Here is a 16,712-nt window from a genome sequence, read left to right as displayed (position 1 = left end):
TTGGGCAAGTGACTTTGGGCAAGTCACTTCACTTCTCTGTGCCTCCGTTACCTCATCTGTAAAATGGGGATTGAGATTGTGAGCTCCACATGGGACAACCTGATCACCTTGTATCCCCCCAGCGCTTAGAACAGTGCTTTGCACACAGTAGGCGCTTAACAAATGCCATCATTATTATTATTGAGAAGCAGCTTGGCCTAGTGGAAAGAGCCCGGGCTTTGGAGTCAGAGGTCATGGGTTCAAATCCCGACTCCGCCAGTTGTCAGCTGTGTGACTTTGGGCAAGGCACTTCACTTCTCTGGGCCTCAGTTGCCTCAGCTGTAAAATGGGGATTAAAAAACTGTAAGCCCCCCTGTGGGACAACCTGATCACCTTGTAACCTCCCCTGCGCTTAGAACAGTGCTTTGCACATAGTAAGTGCTTAACAAATACCATTATTATTGACAGAGCATAATTTAGATTATTATTATGATTTAGATATTAGATATTATAATTTATTATATATTATATATTTATAGTTTATTAGATATAAGTTAGATATTGACAGAGCATAATTTAGACTGTGAGCCCACTGCTGGGTAGGGACTGTCTCTATATGTTGCCAACTTGTACTTCCCAAGTGCTCAGTACAGTGCTCTGCACACAGTAAGCGCTCAATAAATACAATTGATGATGATAATTTAAGTACGGTATTGGTTAAGCACTTGTTATTGTGTCAAGCGCTGGGGTAGATACAAGCTAATAAGATCAGACACAGTCCCTCCTTCATGGGGCTCACAGTCCAAGTGGAGGCGAGAATGGGTTTTGAATCCCTATTTTACATTTGAGGAAACTTCAGCACAGAAGTAAAGTGACTTCCCTAAGGTCACAAAACAGACACCTGGCAGAGCCAGGATTAGAATGCAGCTCTTCCACTATGCCTTGCTGCTTCCCGCAAGTCCAGTTACTAGATATGATCCCTGTGCACAAGCGAAGAGAAACATTAAGATATGTACAGACGTGCCTTAGGGGGTTGTGAGGACCCCCTAAGTCCTTACGTGGTGTGGAAGGGATGAATTGGAAGGGAAACACAGACAAATCGGGAAAGGCCTCCTGGAGGAGTCAGGATTTCAGAAGGGCCCCAGAGATGGAGAAATCTGTAGAGGAGGGAATTTCAGGTGAGAGCAAGAGGCTGACGCTGGAGAGATGACAATGAGGCACCGTGAGTAGATCTGGCTTGAGAGGAATGAAGCACGTGAGCCGATGGAGTAGGGAGAGAGAGCTGACTGACTGAGTGCTTTAAAGCCGACAGTCTGGAATATCTGCGTGATGTGCAAATGGACGACCCTCAACTTCCAGCTTTCCATTTTACCCAAAATGAGGAGGGGGTTGGGACTAAGAGATTCTTTGTGCTTAACAGTTACGTGTCTCCACACCTCCACCACAATTAGATGCAATTAGAAGCAGCACGGCCTAGCGGAAAGAACACGGGCCTGGGAATCGGAAGACCTGCGTTCTAATTCCAACTGCCAACTGCTTGCCATGTGACCCCACGCAAGTCACTTAACTTCTCTGTGCCTCAGTTTCTTCAGCTGTAAAACGGGGAGTCAATACCTGTTCTTCCTCCTAGTCCCTGTCCACGCAGGACAGGGGCTGTATCCAACCGAATGAACTTGTAGCTACCCCAGTGCTTAGAACAGTATTTGACACACAGTAACCACTTTAGCAAGGGCCATAAAAAATAAATAAATAAAAGTAAGGTCAGGGAGGAAGAATTTTATCCCCACAGCCCCCAAAATGTAGACAACTCTTAACAACAGTACACATCAGTTCCAGACTCTATCCCACCTGGATAATAAGATATGGGAATTAAATGGAAATAGTCTTAAAGGCAGCGCTGAGCATGTCAAGGCACGACAACTGTTACGTTGGGGTAGAGGATGCCCGGTGTAGTCCTTTGGGGGGCCCTCCCCAATGGGTTCCTGGTGGGCTTCCAAACCTGCAGAATCTCTCTGGTGGCATTCCTGTGTGGTTCAGGGTTTTATAACCCACTCATTTAGGCAAGAACGAGGAATACCACCTCTGTGCTTCAAAACAAAGCCAGCAATGACCCTTTAACCACGCTATTGCTCTAATGACACCAGCCCATTTTGCCGCACACCTCCCTGTAGCCTGCAGCGCCTAAATAACAAAATACCTCCGGGTCGAAATCAAGGCTGCTGCTCTCCTTTAACACGTTGACTTTCTCCTCCATCTCCTGGAACTGGCGGACTGCTCCCTCCTTATCACCCCGGTTGTACAAATGGACAGCGTAATTCAGATTAACGAGGGGATTAGACCTGCACCAGAAACAAGACAGAGATGGTTGGGGGCTTGTAACAAGAGTTTATGTTGTCTTTTTGTCAGCTAGGAACTGGAGAGGGCAAAGTTGGAGGTATGGCAACTCGAGAAAGGGGGACAAGAAAACAAACCCCATTAGTCTCCAGAATTTGGGGGGGTTCCCCCAGATGCAGATGACTATTTGGTAGCTGTACCTCAGGCAGAGATAGGAAGTCGGGCCCCGCAGCTCTTAATGCAGTTCCTCAGCTCTCAGGCAAATATAAATGGAAGCAAAAAAGATTTCTCTTCATCCTCTAGACTCTACGCTCATTGTGGATGGAGGATGTCTCTACCAACTCTGTTGTACTGTACTCTCCCAAGAACTTATTACAATGCTCTGCACCCAGTAGGTGCTCTAACTAACCCAGGGTAACGGAGAAAGGGAAGAAGAGATGGTTTAAGCACTTCCTCCACAGTTTCACACCCTTCCCTGAAACCCAGAGGAGCTGTAATGGGAGCAAAATGGACTTAAGACTCCTGTTTCTTGCTCACCATGATCCGAGCCAAATATCTCATTCCCTCAGTCTTAAGACTAGAGCCGGCTCTTGCTTCCTACCGATTTTTCGTCACCTGAATTTCCTACGGCTCCGAGTGGCAGCCATCAGTGGCATCTCTCCGGCTCTGCGTGGAGAGCAAGCGTGCTTGACCACGTCCTTCCCTGTTTCTGCCCTTCCCCCTGAGGACTGAAGTGTGCAAATGCCAAAGTGGAAGAGCTGTGATTTTTTTCACCCACGCCCAACAAGTTTGGACTCCAACTTTATCCAGAAGGCCCAGATGGACGATTGGGGCTGGGGTGCCATTTATTTGCCTGGGCTGGTATCTGAAGCTTGGAAAACAAGCCCCGTGAGGGGGGAAAAAACCAATCACTCATCACTCGGGGCTTGAATGTGGGCACTGGGCTGCGGTGCACTTGGTGGCTTCGGAGCCAACTGTCTATCCTGAGGGAAAGGGCTCACAGGAGTCTCAACTTACTGGTCCAAGGTCACGGCTTGCTCGTAGGATCGCTTGGCATTCTCAGTATCTTCGAGGTTTGTCAGAGCAACTGCGCGGAGGAAAAAAAGAGGGAGAATAAATTCAACTGCAAAAGCCCAACACTCCACTTCGGTGGATAAGTTTCCTACCTGACGGTATTGAAGGTAGTAGTCAGGGAATTTTGCCTCCATGGATAAGCCAAGGAAAGGAAAATCTGAACTAGGGATGATTTTCAGGAAATATAAGTGACCTTGCCCTAGATTAGATTAAGCATGACCAGTCCAAATTTCTACCCTAAACAAAGCCTTCACCATGTGCTCCCCTCAACCCCCACACATACACACCCCAATGCAGGTCCTAAGGCTCTATTTCAACGGAGCTGAGACTGACTCGACTTCCCCTCAACGATGGGTGCTAAAATAAACCACGAGGCCATTTCTACGCAGCCGGCGCCCACAGCCGAAGGGAAGGAAAGCCATCCGCCCCCTTGGTGAGGATACCTCTGCCTCTGCTCGGCACTGGAAACTGCTCTACAGCCCCAAGCTGAGATGGAAACGAGAACCTCAAAGCAACCACCCAAGGGGTAGGCAAGAGGGAAGGCAGGTTTCCTCCCTAAATTGCTGGGCATCCCTCTCAGTGACGGATGGGAGTGCTCTGACGCTAAGGCCAGCAGGGGCCATTTGCAGACACCACAGTCTTGGGGGGCTCTCGGCCAGGAAGGCTGTGTCCGGCGGACTTGGACTAATTCCCATTAGCCTGCAGCCCATCTCCTTTTCTACCTTCCCATCAGCATCAGTAGTGGGAATGAGGCTAGGAAATTCAGAGAGGCTCGGGGTGGCGACAGGAGACACACAGCTAGAGTTTTAGCATCAGTGGCCTTTAGGCCAACTGTTGACCCCCTAAGCTGTTCTATCTTCTGAGCTGTACTCTGCCTCTCCTCATTTTCCAAGGCATGGGGAACCGTGGGGACTCCAGAGTAACGGCCAGTCTGGGTTGGCAGCCTCTACCTGCCAGGAGCATATAGAGCTCTCCCATCTTGGGCTGGAGGTTGACAGCAGCGCTGAGGAAGTGGAAGGCAGACGCATACTGCTGCATTGTCAGGTGGACAAGCCCCAAGTTGTACAGAATCTTCCAGTCAAAGGGAGCCAAGTAGTTGGCTCGCTTTAGGCAACTGATCGCCTGCAAAGAGGAATGGGAAGAGTTAACGAGGAGGAGCGGTGAGGCGCTTTCTCGAGACCGTCCCTGGGCCCAGGCATTTGCACTTGTGGAAGTAAACGGGGAAAAAAAATAAAACCAACGGGAGGATCACTTACTGCTACGAATTTCTTCTTGCCGAAGAAGCACATTCCGATGTTGTTCCAGAGGGGTGGGCTTTCAGGCACGGTGTTCGCTACTACCCTGTACTTAGTGAGGGCGACATCAAAGTCTCCGTGGGTCTGCATCATGCTGCCCGCTGCCAGGATGGCCTGCAAATCCAGGCCAGGAAACATCCGTCAGTCAAGGCCAAGCCCCAAAGCGATCTCCGAAAAGCTCTAGCAACTTGGCAGCCATTTCAATGCCAGAGCACTGTGCTGCAATGTATTCTAGGTCCATTAGTGGGGGAGGACAGGGGCTGCGCACAGCTGAAGCCCATTACTTCAAAGCTCCGCCCGCGCTGCCCAAGGAAGGTTTCTCCAAGGACACCCCTAATGCAGCGGACCCACAGAGGCAACAATGCTAAGTCTGGGTTTTCCCCATTTGGGGGAGGAGGGAAGACGAAGTACATTTTCCCACTCTGTTTCTTCTGAAAGCTCAGTCAGCGCGTCTTCTCGGGATACCTCGGTCCCAAAGCGGGGGTCTGTCTGACAGCGCTCCTCCCGTCTCCTCCCATCTCTCTGGCCACTCAGTCCTAGGTTCCTCCCCTTAACTGTGGGAGTCCCTTAAGGCTCAATTCTAGGTCCCTGTCTATTTTCAGTCTACATTCACTTCCAAGGAGAACTCATTCAGTCTCATGGTAAGTACCACCTCTACACAGATGATTCCAAAATTTACCTCTCCTGCCCTGACCTCTCCATTTCTCTAGTTTCACATTTCCTCCTGCCTTCAATCAATCAATCGTATTTATTGAGCGCTTACTGTGTGTAGAGCACTGTACTAAGCGCTTGGGAAGGACAAGTTGGCAACATATAGAGACAGTCCCTACCCAACAGGTAAACTCTACCTGAATGTCCCACCAAAACCTCAAACTAAACATGTCCAAAACAGAATTCCTTATCTTTCCAACCAAACCCAGTCCTCCCAGTCTTTTCCATCACCGTAAACAATATCACTATTTCACAAGCCTTGAAACTCTCTCATTCAACCCACATATTCAATTTGTCACCAATCCTGTGGGTTCTACCTTCCCAACACTGCCAAAATCCACCCTCTCTCCACCCAAACTACTACTACACTGTCCAAGCTTGTTTGGTTTTGTTCTCTGTCTCCCCCTTTTAGACTGTGAGCCCTCTGTTGGGTAGGGACTGTCTCTATATGTTGCCAACTTGTACTTCCCAAGCGCTTAGTACAGTGCTCTGCACACAGTAAGCGCTCAATAAATACGACTGATTGATTGATTATCCTATCCTGCCTTGCATCGACCTCCTTGCTGACTTCTCTGCTTCCTGTCTCTCCCTACTCCAGTCTATATTTCACTCTGCCGCCAAGATCATTTTGCTAAAAAAATAGTATATCTCTCCCCATCCCCCTCTGCAGAAATTCTTTACCGTCAGCTTTAAAACATTAAATTAGCTTGCCTGCTCCTACCATACCACACCGATCTCCTCCTACACAGCGAGCAGTCCACAAACTTGGCTCCTCTAGCACCAGCCCGCTCACTGTGCTTCCATCTCATTTTTCTCACCCCTGACCTCTTTCCCATGTTCTCCTTTTTGTTTGGCCTGGAACACCCTTCTCCTCCATCTGTGCCAGACCACCGCTCTTCCCACCTTCAAAGCTTTATTAATTGAGTCACATCTCTTTCAAGAGGCCTTCTCCGATTAAGCCCTCTTCTCCCCGACTCCCTTTCCCTTCTGCATCATCTAGGCATTTGGATCTGTATCTTTAAAGCACTCGATATGCAGCCCACTCTCAGTCATCATCATCATCATCAATCATATTTATTGAGCGCTTACTACGTGCAGAGCACTGTACTACTACTAATAATAATAATGGCATTTGTTAAGCGCTTACTATGTGCAGAGCACTGTTCTAAGCGCTGGGGGGGATACAAGGTGATCAAGTTGTCCCATGTGGGGCTCACAGTCTTAATCCCCATTTTACAGATGAGGGAATTGAGGCTCAGAGAAGTTAAGTGACTTGCCCAAGGTCACACAGCGGACATGTGGTGGAGTCGGCATTCGAACCCATGACCTCTGACTCCAAAGCCCGTGCTCTTTCCAGTGAGCCACGCTGTTTGAAGTACAAATTGGCAACATATAGAGACAGTCCCTAACCAACAGTGGGCTCGGTCCCACGGCACTTAGGTACATATCCATAATTTATTTATATTATTGTCTGTCTTCCTTTCTAGACTGTAAGCTCACTGTGGGTAGGGAACATGGACTGTACTCTCCCAAGTACTTAGTACAGTGCTCTGAACATGGTAAGTGCTCAATAAATGCCACTTATTTAAAGCGCTCGATCAGCTCACCCCCTTCCGATCTTGCCTCACTGATTTCCTATTACAACCCAGCCCACCCGCTTCCCTCCTTCACCACTAACAATCAGTCGATCAATCATATTTATTGAGTGCTTAATGAGTGTAGAACACTGTACTAAAGGCTTGGGAGAATACAATATAACAGAGTTGGTAGACCTGTTCCCTGCCCACAATGAACTTACAGTTTAATCTACTCACTGTACTTCGATCTCACCTATCTCACCACTGACCCATTAAACCATGTCTGTCCTCTGGTCTTGAACTCTTTCCTCCTCCGTATCTGCCAGACCACCACTGTCTCCACCTTCAAAGCCTTATTAAGGTCACATCTCCTCCATTAGCCTTCTTTTCCCTGACCCCCTTCTCCCTTCTGCATCACCTATGCACTTGTATCTGAACTCTTTAAGACACTTGACATCCACCCCCACTCAGTACCGCACCACTTATCCACGATTCATTTTAACGTCCATCTCCCCCTCTAGACTGTAAACTCCTGGTGGGCAGAGAATTTATCTACCAACCCTGTACAATGAGTAGGTTGGCATTAGAAGAGCAAAATGTGCAGACTGGGTTGTAGTAGGAGAGCAGCGAGGTAAGGAAGGAGGGGGCAAGGTGATCGAGTGCTTTTAAGCTGATGGTAAGGAGTTTCTGTTTGATGCAGAGGTGGATAATAATGATGGCATTTGTTAAGCGCTTACTATCATCATCAATCGTATTTATTGAGCGCTTACTGTGTGCAGAGCACTGTACTAAGCGCTTGGGAAGTACAAGTTGGCAACATATAGAGACAGCCCCTACCCAACAGTGGGCTCGCAGTCTAAAAGGCTTACTATGTGTGAAGCACTGTTCTAAGTGCTGGGGGGAATACAAGGTGATCAGGTTGTCCCACGTGGGGCTCACAGTCTTAATCCCCATTTTACAGATAAGGTAACTGAGGCTCAGAGAAGTTAAGTGACTTGCCCAAGGTCACACAGCAGACATGTGGCGGAGCTGGGATTCAAACCCATGACCTCTGACTCCCAAGCCCGGGCTCTTGTCACTGAGCCACGCTGGATGGGAAACCACTGGAGGTTCTTGAGGAGCCGGGGGGGACCGTGGGTTGAAAGTTATTGTAGAAAAATGATCCAGGCAGCAGAATGAAGTATGGATTGGGGTGAGGAGAGACTTCTGGTGGGGAGGTCAGGAAAGAGGCTGATATAGTAATCAAGGAGGGGTAGGATAAGTGCTTGGAATAATGTGACAGCAGTTTGGATGGAGGGGAAAGATATAAATCGCTTCTAAGTTACTGACTTGGCTGAGGAAAATATCCCAACAATGTGTTAACCATGCTTTAAGGGGTCAGAACCCTTTTCTACCAGTCTCGCTTCTGTGCTCTGCAGGGCCTCCAGGAACGGATCTGCCGGGCCCTTGGTAGTGAAAGTGAATTGCACTGAGAGAACCGATGTCCCTTGTTCCCCTCACCCCGTTCTGTACCTTGTAATTGGTAGGGTCATAAGTCAGTGCATTTCCCAGATGTTCAAATGCCTTCTGGTAAGCTCCAAGCTTTGGGAAAAGACAAACCAGAGAAAAGTCAGACAGCATACCTATAATTCCTCCTCAATCCTTTTCCTGCTATAAATATATCTCTTGGCACCTTTGTTTCAAAATTCTCACTTCCTTTGTCTCTGCAAAGTAGAAAAACCTAGCTATCGTGGTTTTCTGACCCCTCCAAAGCAAGTTTATGTTCAGAAAGGACTCTCTTCTCTTCCATCCACAAACTTCAATCGTCATAACGTAACCTCTTGTGCCGGCGTCTCATTAATGCTCCTCGCAAAAAAACGGCTCCCAACTGGGCCAGCAATTGTGAGAACTCACCTCTCCCTCAACTGATATCTCCCTATACCAGGTAACTTCCAAGAATAAAGGACACATTATTAAGCACTGGAAGGTTCTGCCTTTCCCCGGTTTTACTGAAAGACAGACAAAATAAAGAGAGACTAAATGGGAAGGCCCCACATTCAAGAGGCTATCAGAAAGCTGAAGGTCAAGTTTTTTTTTTTTTTTTAACAGCATGAAGCCTTCGGCTCGGTATCCCATTTAACAAACCCAACAAAAGGATTGTGCTATGTGACAGCCTTCACTGCTCCCCTCAAGACCCTCTCGCACTGCAGCTGATCCCCAGGACATCCTGGGAGCTGGTCAAATCACACCCAGAAACAAGGGAAATGCCTGCCTTTGAAGAGGGCAGGTTCTCACAGTCTTTTCTTGTTTTGACTTGAGGTAAAGAGATGATCCCTTTCCTCTTTCCCACCACTTCAACATTTCCGAGTCCCTTGATCTGAGAGGGGCCCTGCACTGCACTGGGGGGATCAGAAGGTGAAGTCCCTTCACTCAAAAGGAAAGACCACTTCACACGGAAGCCCCGGCCAAGGATATTGCTTTACTGGATAGGATAACTCACCAACGTCCCAGCTGTTTTTATAGGAATATCAACTATATCCCTATATTCCGGGCAGTACACAGGAGTTATTCAGCTTTTATTCTCCTTGGCTATATAAGTAGTACAATTAGAGCAGTTCCCAAACAGAATCCCTGCTCTGGCTCAAATACAGAAAATTATTTCCCTTTAGCAGGCACACAAGAAAATGAAAAGTAAAGGAGAAGTTTCATTCTGCTTGGTGTAGTTTTTAATGGAAAGTGTCAAATGTAATTAAAATGCCTGGCAATAGTTTCTTACACAACTTCTAAAGCACTCTAAAAATCATTTTTTGAGTTCGGGAGTAGGATTTGTTTTTTTTTTTTTTTACCTGTAAATAGAGTAGCCCCAAAGTTGTAAGAAGTTCTGTATTTTCTGGTGAGAACCTGAAACAAAAAGACCAGATGTGCTACAGAAAAAAAATACAAAATACCTTAAAATAATTAAATTTACAGTTCAGAGCATAGACACTACTACTACATTAATGACATACTGGACTTTCTTTCAGGTTACCCTATGCAAGACACCATCTAAATCCCTACATAATCTAAATGCAATCCATCACATGCCCTAAGTGGGGATTAGAACCCAGGAGTTCTGAATCCTATTTCTTGAGACAAAATCACTTTAGGATATCGAATGCAAACTATACATATCTGACAGCTCGCTGCAAAAAGGACAAATTATACCAATTCAAAGATGGTTCAGAAGCAATTTTCCCTTATCGCTCTCTCAATGTAAGTCTGTTGTGGGTACAGAACGTGTTTACCAATTTGATGACACTGTCCCCTCCCAAATGCTTAGCACAGCGCACTGCGCACAATCAGCACTCAATACATACGACTGATTGACTGATGTAACTACATGCTTAAAACCGACGGAGTATTTTTTAAGTGTGGCCTAGTGGATTCCCCAACATAAGGCTCTCGAGGAAGAGCTAACCAAAACAAAGCCAACAGGAGAGCCAACAGGAGATTCAGAAACCAGGGTTGTCAGATAATTAGTTCCTCCACCCCTGGGTTTGAATATTGGCTAATGTTAAAAGTCTTTTTACCCTTATCCTCCAAGAACATTTGTCTTCACAAAGCTACTGGAGGAGCAATCAGATAATGATGAGAGAACCCCCAGGGTGATTCTGTAAGGCTTTCAGCCTCTGCTGAGGAAAAGCTCCGGGAAAGAGTAACAAAAGGAGTCTTTACAGAGAAGGCCTGGGGAGAAATACTAGGGTGGGGATGTTGCCTAGAAGGAGCAAGGAAGCACTCTGCCTAACACCTGCCTGCACCACAGCAGGGACCACCCCCCTGCCCAGCACCCCCCCAACTCATTTCCACATACAGTTCATGTAAACCTGCCCCTGGCAGAGTCTGCTTTGCTTATGCCACGTACCCTGGCATGGAGACCTCAGGCTTTTAGATTCAGAAGGCTCTGGCCTTCGCTATTAGTCCCTCCATTTCACCAGACAGGAATTCGACAAGTGGGCTCCCGCCCTTGGCCCACTCACACTGAAGGCGTTTTGGGAAACCTAGTTCTCTGCGGAATTTTACAATTCATTATTACTGACTCTTCTTCTCTAGGTGGTAGCTGTCCCCTCTATCACTCAATCAATCGTATTTATTGAGCGCTTACTGTGTGCAGAGCACACAGGCTCTAGGCTGTAAGCTCTCTGTGAACAGGCAACGTGTCTACCAACTCTGTTGAACTGTTACTCTCCCAAGTGTTTAGTACAGTGCTCTGCACATAGTAAGCTCTCCATAAATACCACTGATGATGACGATGATGCAGATGCAGCTATGGCAAGCACAGACCTGCTTCTTTTTGGTAAGCACTCTATCCCTTCCTGTGAGTTAGGGATAACACTGGGTCTCAGAGGGGCAGCAGGTTGTTAGGGGTGCACCGAGGCTGGGACCTCCAAGTCCCAAAGAGGGTACCGTGGTCCGGGCTGCTAGGGGCTTGCCGAGGCCTGTTCCAAGCTCCGGGCAATACTGGGAATTTCTGGGACGGCCTTGCTCTCACGCCCCGGGAGCGCTGGCAGTTCACAGCCAGCCCCCTGGCGCTCCCCGCAACACAGCTCAGAAATTCTGGTTCTACACACCCAACATATCACCTAAGGGTGATTAGGGGCCTCTGTCAAGAGGCGTGAGCTAGCAGCTGGTGACCATGGTGACCCTAGCCCTGCTCACCCCAGGAACGCCCAGGGCTGCACACTGAAAAGGAATGAGGTGAATCCCACCAACCTCTAACCCACACAAACCTACAGGTGAAATGCAATTCTAGGTCGAACAAGGTGACTGTTTTCCCGAGGGTGCTTTGAAGCAGGACTTAATGCACCCCCAACACTGCTCTGGGAGGAATCGGATTAAATAAGAAGTTATTCTAAGCTCATTTGGATTTGGAACTTAAAAAACAAAATTCACCTATTTTCCCCTCATTATATTAAACATATATATATATATATAGAGAGAGAGAGAGAGAGACTTACTCGACAGCCTTCTTATAGATTTCTATAGCCTTCTCCATTTCTCCTTCCAGCAGGTGAATTTTCCCCAGCATTACGTAGGTGAGATCATGCCTGCTGAGCTGGAGGGCACTGTGCAGGTGGTCTTGCGCCTAGCGAGCAGACAGAAGACAAATCAGTGCCACACTAAGGTGGGGCAGATGCGCTTCAGTTGGGTTCAAGTTTGTATTCAGGTAAGGGACAACTAAGTAAAGGGACACGGTTCTAGTCTAATGACAGTGTCGCTGAAGAGGCACAGGGGTGGCCTACATTCTCTTCTTTGCCCCGGACTGCCAGGTTTTTGCTCAGATCACGCAGCCGATTCTGTTTACCGGAGGCCCTTGGGGAACCAGAGGTCGGAACCGATCGGCCGGCCGATTCCTCTTCCTTGAAGAAGGGCCACACAGTTCAGCTGCCTAGGGAAGGGCAGGAAAGGGATGGATACTACACATGATCTTTAATCACATTCCTCCTGCCTGGGGTCGACGAGGCTGAAGGGAACTGAACCTGAAGCCAGGGGAGGGGAGTATGGACACAGTCGGCAGCTCGCTCCTCAGGATGACCCCTGCCCCTCCTCTGGACTGTCCTCCACTCACTCAGATCGTTCTCCTTTCCCCTGACCCCAGTCCTTGATCTCTCAACTCCTCTCTGGTTCACCCTGGCCCGACTCTTTTTGATCTGCCTACTATCAAAGCCAAAATTTGATTCTAATAGGAGCAGCTTTTAGATGTAACATATAAAATGATTTTGGTTTTACCAAAATGACTCAAATACACAGGTCATTCTATACCGGTGCCTGAAAAAACCAGCAAACCCAGAATCGACAGCGAATCACTGGGGAGCTGGGGAGACTGCCCAGGAACCTGGCACGAGGTCCAGATATTCGAAGAGCTGGGCCTAAAATGAGTTCCCAGCATCACACTGCTATTTAACAGCCCAAAGCAATCTGAACACTCTTACTTCACGGTTCCAAACAGAAGGAAAGCACACTTCCCCTTACGGTTGACATAACTGTGAGTCTCTTGGGGAGAAATGGCATAGGCGTAATAACTTGAGTGGTTTAGGTAAAGAAATTGCACAGCTAAGCAATCCCTCCAAACAGAAAACTTCTGATCTATAAAAAGGCCCAGCAAGTGGCACCTTAGCAGAGAATACACTGACTGCAGGAAAAAGATTCATATTTTGCACTGCAATTTTTGATGTGCCTTCAAAATATTTTTGCACACTTCCCTGGGCTGAAGCTGAATTGGACTTTGTTCCTATTAGACACAAGCTAAACACCTCCTAAGAAGCAAAAACATGTTCAAGCTCTCAGCACCATAATCTCTTCCCTTCTTCTACCATGTTGACCCGTGGGGAAAGATGGGGAACAGTGGAGAGAAGGAAAGTTTGCCATTCTCTCCAAAGTAGATATACGCTGACCAGGGGAAAGAAAGAAGAGGAATTATACATCACTCGATATTCATTATCAAGGAGCATTAAAATGCCAGTAGTCATAGGGTTATGTAATGTTTTACAAAAGTTACTCTCCAGAGTTACTCAACAAGAAAATTACACTTAAAAGCTTAGTTGGCCACCCCCAAAATTAGGGCTACTTAATATTTACCAGTGAATCGAGGTCTTCTCAAAATAGTTTTCGGTGATTCTAAACGGCAGAAGGCTGCCTGCTTATTCTGACAACATAGCCCTCTCCCATTTTATAAATTCCCCTTGGAAACAGAAAGAGCTATGAGCTTTCTGAAATGCGATAGCAATTCTCAAAGCAGAGCCTTGGGGCAGATCGAGTTTACTTGTGGTACTGTCCTGCATAGGGGGTCAGCTGGCTTTTGGAGGCTGCAGAGACACCTCCAGAGTCTTATTTGAGGAAGGAGAGTGAGACTGTGTCTCTCCCTTGTGACAGAAACACCCCTTGGGGACATGCGTGGAACAGAGGGGAAGACGTTTCACCCACTCTGCCTCCCAAACAAGACAACCAATTTGGTATTCTCTTCCTCTTACACTGGGAGCCCCCTGAGGGATAGGGTCTGTGTCCAATCTAATTGTTTTGCACCTACCCCAGTGCTTAGCACAGTGTTTAATATATGCCATTATTATTATTATTCATAATTATTTTTTTCATCATCATTAGTATTATTACAAAAAGAAAGTCTGCTTCAAATAGGGGATAAGCACAGGGATAGAAAGACCTTGATCTCTCCTGTGGCTATTGATGGGGCATTTCTGCATCATCAGGAATTTCGGATTGGACCCAATTCAATACTTCGGTTTCCACTGACCTAAATACGTTGAACTGGCCAATACTGTGTGTCCAGCACATGTGCGCATATGGATCTATAATTAGCCAGATACCTGTCCTGTGAATTTGAAGATAACAGCTGGTGATGAGATTTCATCCATGTGTGGGAATGCCAATGAAGGCTAGTTTCTTCCACCCTGTACCAACAACCCATCGGGGTGAGCACTTCTGGTAGGGCTGCTGAGTCACCACTGGCACCACCGATTGGCACTGTTATCTCTTCGGTCCGGTCAATACCACGGGGCATTACTTTGAGAAGGAAAGGGGAGGGAACAGAGAGGTTATCTGCCCGTCAGTGGGGTGCACCCATGAGGTGCTTTTCTTGGGGAAGTTGATGGATTACGTTGGGCCATCACAGTCTCTCACCTGGTCCTACTGGCACCAACAGTCCACATTGAAAGGCGGCTGAGACTAGTAGTGGGTGCCCTGTATGGCCAGGGAGCAGACCGTGCTCGTGATCTCACTCATTCATAATCATGACAATAATAATAAATGATATTTGTTAACCACTTGTCAATCAGCTGTATCGATTGAGTGCTCACTGTGTGCACAGCCCTGTGTAAAGCACTTGCGACAGCGTAATACAACAGAATTGGTAGGCATATTCCCTGTCCACGAGGAGCTATTAAGTGTCAAGCACTGTTGAAACAGATGCGGTAGATACATTACTACAAGATCAGACACAGTCCCTGGCCCGCATGGGGCTCACAATCTGAGGGGGACGGAGAATACGTACTTAATCCCCATTTTACGTATGAGGAAATTTAAGCACAGAGAAGTCAAGCGACTCACCTAAGGTCCATATAGTAGGCAAGTGGTGGAGCTGGGATAATAATAATAATCATAATTATGGCATTTGGTAAGCACTTAATTACATGCCAGGCACTGTACTAAGCACTGAGGTGGATACAAACAAATTGGGTTGGACACAGTCCCTGTCCCATGTGGAGCTCATAGTCTCAATCCCCATTTTAGAGATGAGGTAACTCAGGCCTAGAGAAGTGAAATGTATTGCCCAAGGTCACAGCAGACAAACAGCAGAGCCGGGATTAGACCCATGACCTTCTGACTCCAGGTCGCCGGACTCCCGATCCCGGGCTCTTTCCACTAGGCCTCACTTCTCCGTATAAGCCAGTATTACATGAGACCTTAAAAATGGTATTTGTTAAGTGGCATGTGCCAGGCACTGTACTGAGTGGTAGGCTAGATACAAGACAAGCGGAGAGGAGACAGTCCCTGTCCCAACTCGGTCTAAATTGGGGAAAGAAGGATTTAATCTCCTTTCTACAGATGAGGTAACTGAGCCACAGAGAAGTTAAACGACTTGTCCAAGGTCACTCAGCAGATGAAAGGAGGCCTCCAGGAGTCCTTCCCAGAATGAGCTCCTTCCTTCCTCTCCTCCTCGTCCCCCTCTCCATCCCCCCCATCTTACCTCCTTCTCTTCCCCACAGCACCTGTATATATGTATATATGTTTGTACGTATTTATTACTCTATTTATTTATTTATTTATTTTGCTTGTACATATCTATTCTATTTATTTTGTTAGTATGTTTGGTTTTGTTCTCTGTCTCCCCCTTTTAGACTGTGAGCCCACTGTTGGGTAGGGACTGTCTCTATATGTTGCCAATTTGTACTTCCCAAGCGCTTAGTACAGTGCTCTGCACATAGTAAGCACTCAATAGATACGATTGATGATGATGATGATGATGATTAAAGGCTAGACTGGGATTAGAACTCAAGTCCTCTGACTCCCAGGTATGTGCTCTTTCCACTATGCCACTTACTTGCTATGTGACCTTGGGCAGATTACTTAACTTCTCTGTGCTTCAGTTTCCTCATCTGTACAATGGAGATTCAATACCTACCCTCCTTCCTGCTTAGATTGTGAGCCCCATGTGCGGCAGGGACTGTATCCAATCTAGTTATTTTGTATCTCCCTCAGAGGTTAGTACAATGCTTGGCACAGAGTAAGCACTTGGTGAATGCCATCATCCTTATTAATAAAAGGTTTGGAGAAAACTGATTTCAAAATAAACAGCACACTCAGAAAAAAGGCCCCAACATTTGAAACCAACAGGAATGATGATCTAATTCTCCTAAACGTGCAATGCAGTTAGAGAGGGATGTGTTCTAGCTAAACTGAGGATATTTTACATGGAACCTCTTTGTCAATAACACAAACTGTTAATGCAAATTACCTCTTTGAAATGCTTCAAGTACATGTAGCACACCCCTAGGTTGTGGCAGATCTCCTAAACACAAGAGAGGGGGAAACGATTTAAGGGATAAATTCACAGCTAGAAATTAGAAAGACAAAAACAAGCGTTTTGTGATGAGTCCTGCTCAATGCTTAGTACTGTCCGCATCTCACACCTACCTCTAAAAAAACACCCACCACACTCTGCTTTTCCGTTCAAGGGATTCTACATGGCAGCTAGTTTAATCATCTACATTTA

General features: G+C 46.9%; 1 protein-coding gene across 3 annotated transcripts in view; it reads right to left on the bottom strand.

The window, feature by feature from the left end:
• The window catches only part of BBS4 (Bardet-Biedl syndrome 4), a 60,590-nt gene that overhangs the window by 2,187 nt on the left and 41,691 nt on the right, over positions 1–16,712 (bottom strand). For 2 of the 3 annotated variants that reach the window (XM_038746399.1, XM_038746401.1), the window contains 8 exons: positions 16,455–16,508; positions 11,944–12,071; positions 9,796–9,850; positions 8,483–8,551; positions 4,644–4,796; positions 4,338–4,509; positions 3,331–3,400; positions 2,177–2,318 (listed from right to left, as the gene is read on the bottom strand). In XM_038746399.1, coding sequence (XP_038602327.1) covers positions 2,177–2,318; positions 3,331–3,400; positions 4,338–4,509; positions 4,644–4,796; positions 8,483–8,551; positions 9,796–9,850; positions 11,944–12,071; positions 16,455–16,508 — 843 coding nt within the window. Of the gene's footprint in view, positions 1–2,176; positions 2,319–3,330; positions 3,401–4,337; positions 4,510–4,643; positions 4,797–8,482; positions 8,552–9,795; positions 9,851–11,943; positions 12,072–14,307; positions 14,603–16,454; positions 16,509–16,712 lie in introns of those variants that run through there. The other variant, XM_038746400.1, reaches the window with a different exon arrangement.

Source organism: Tachyglossus aculeatus, chromosome 5, assembly GCF_015852505.1.
Source record: "Tachyglossus aculeatus isolate mTacAcu1 chromosome 5, mTacAcu1.pri, whole genome shotgun sequence".
Classification (NCBI taxonomy): Eukaryota; Metazoa; Chordata; class Mammalia; order Monotremata; family Tachyglossidae; genus Tachyglossus; species Tachyglossus aculeatus.
This window is presented reverse-complemented; position numbering and strand designations above follow the sequence as displayed.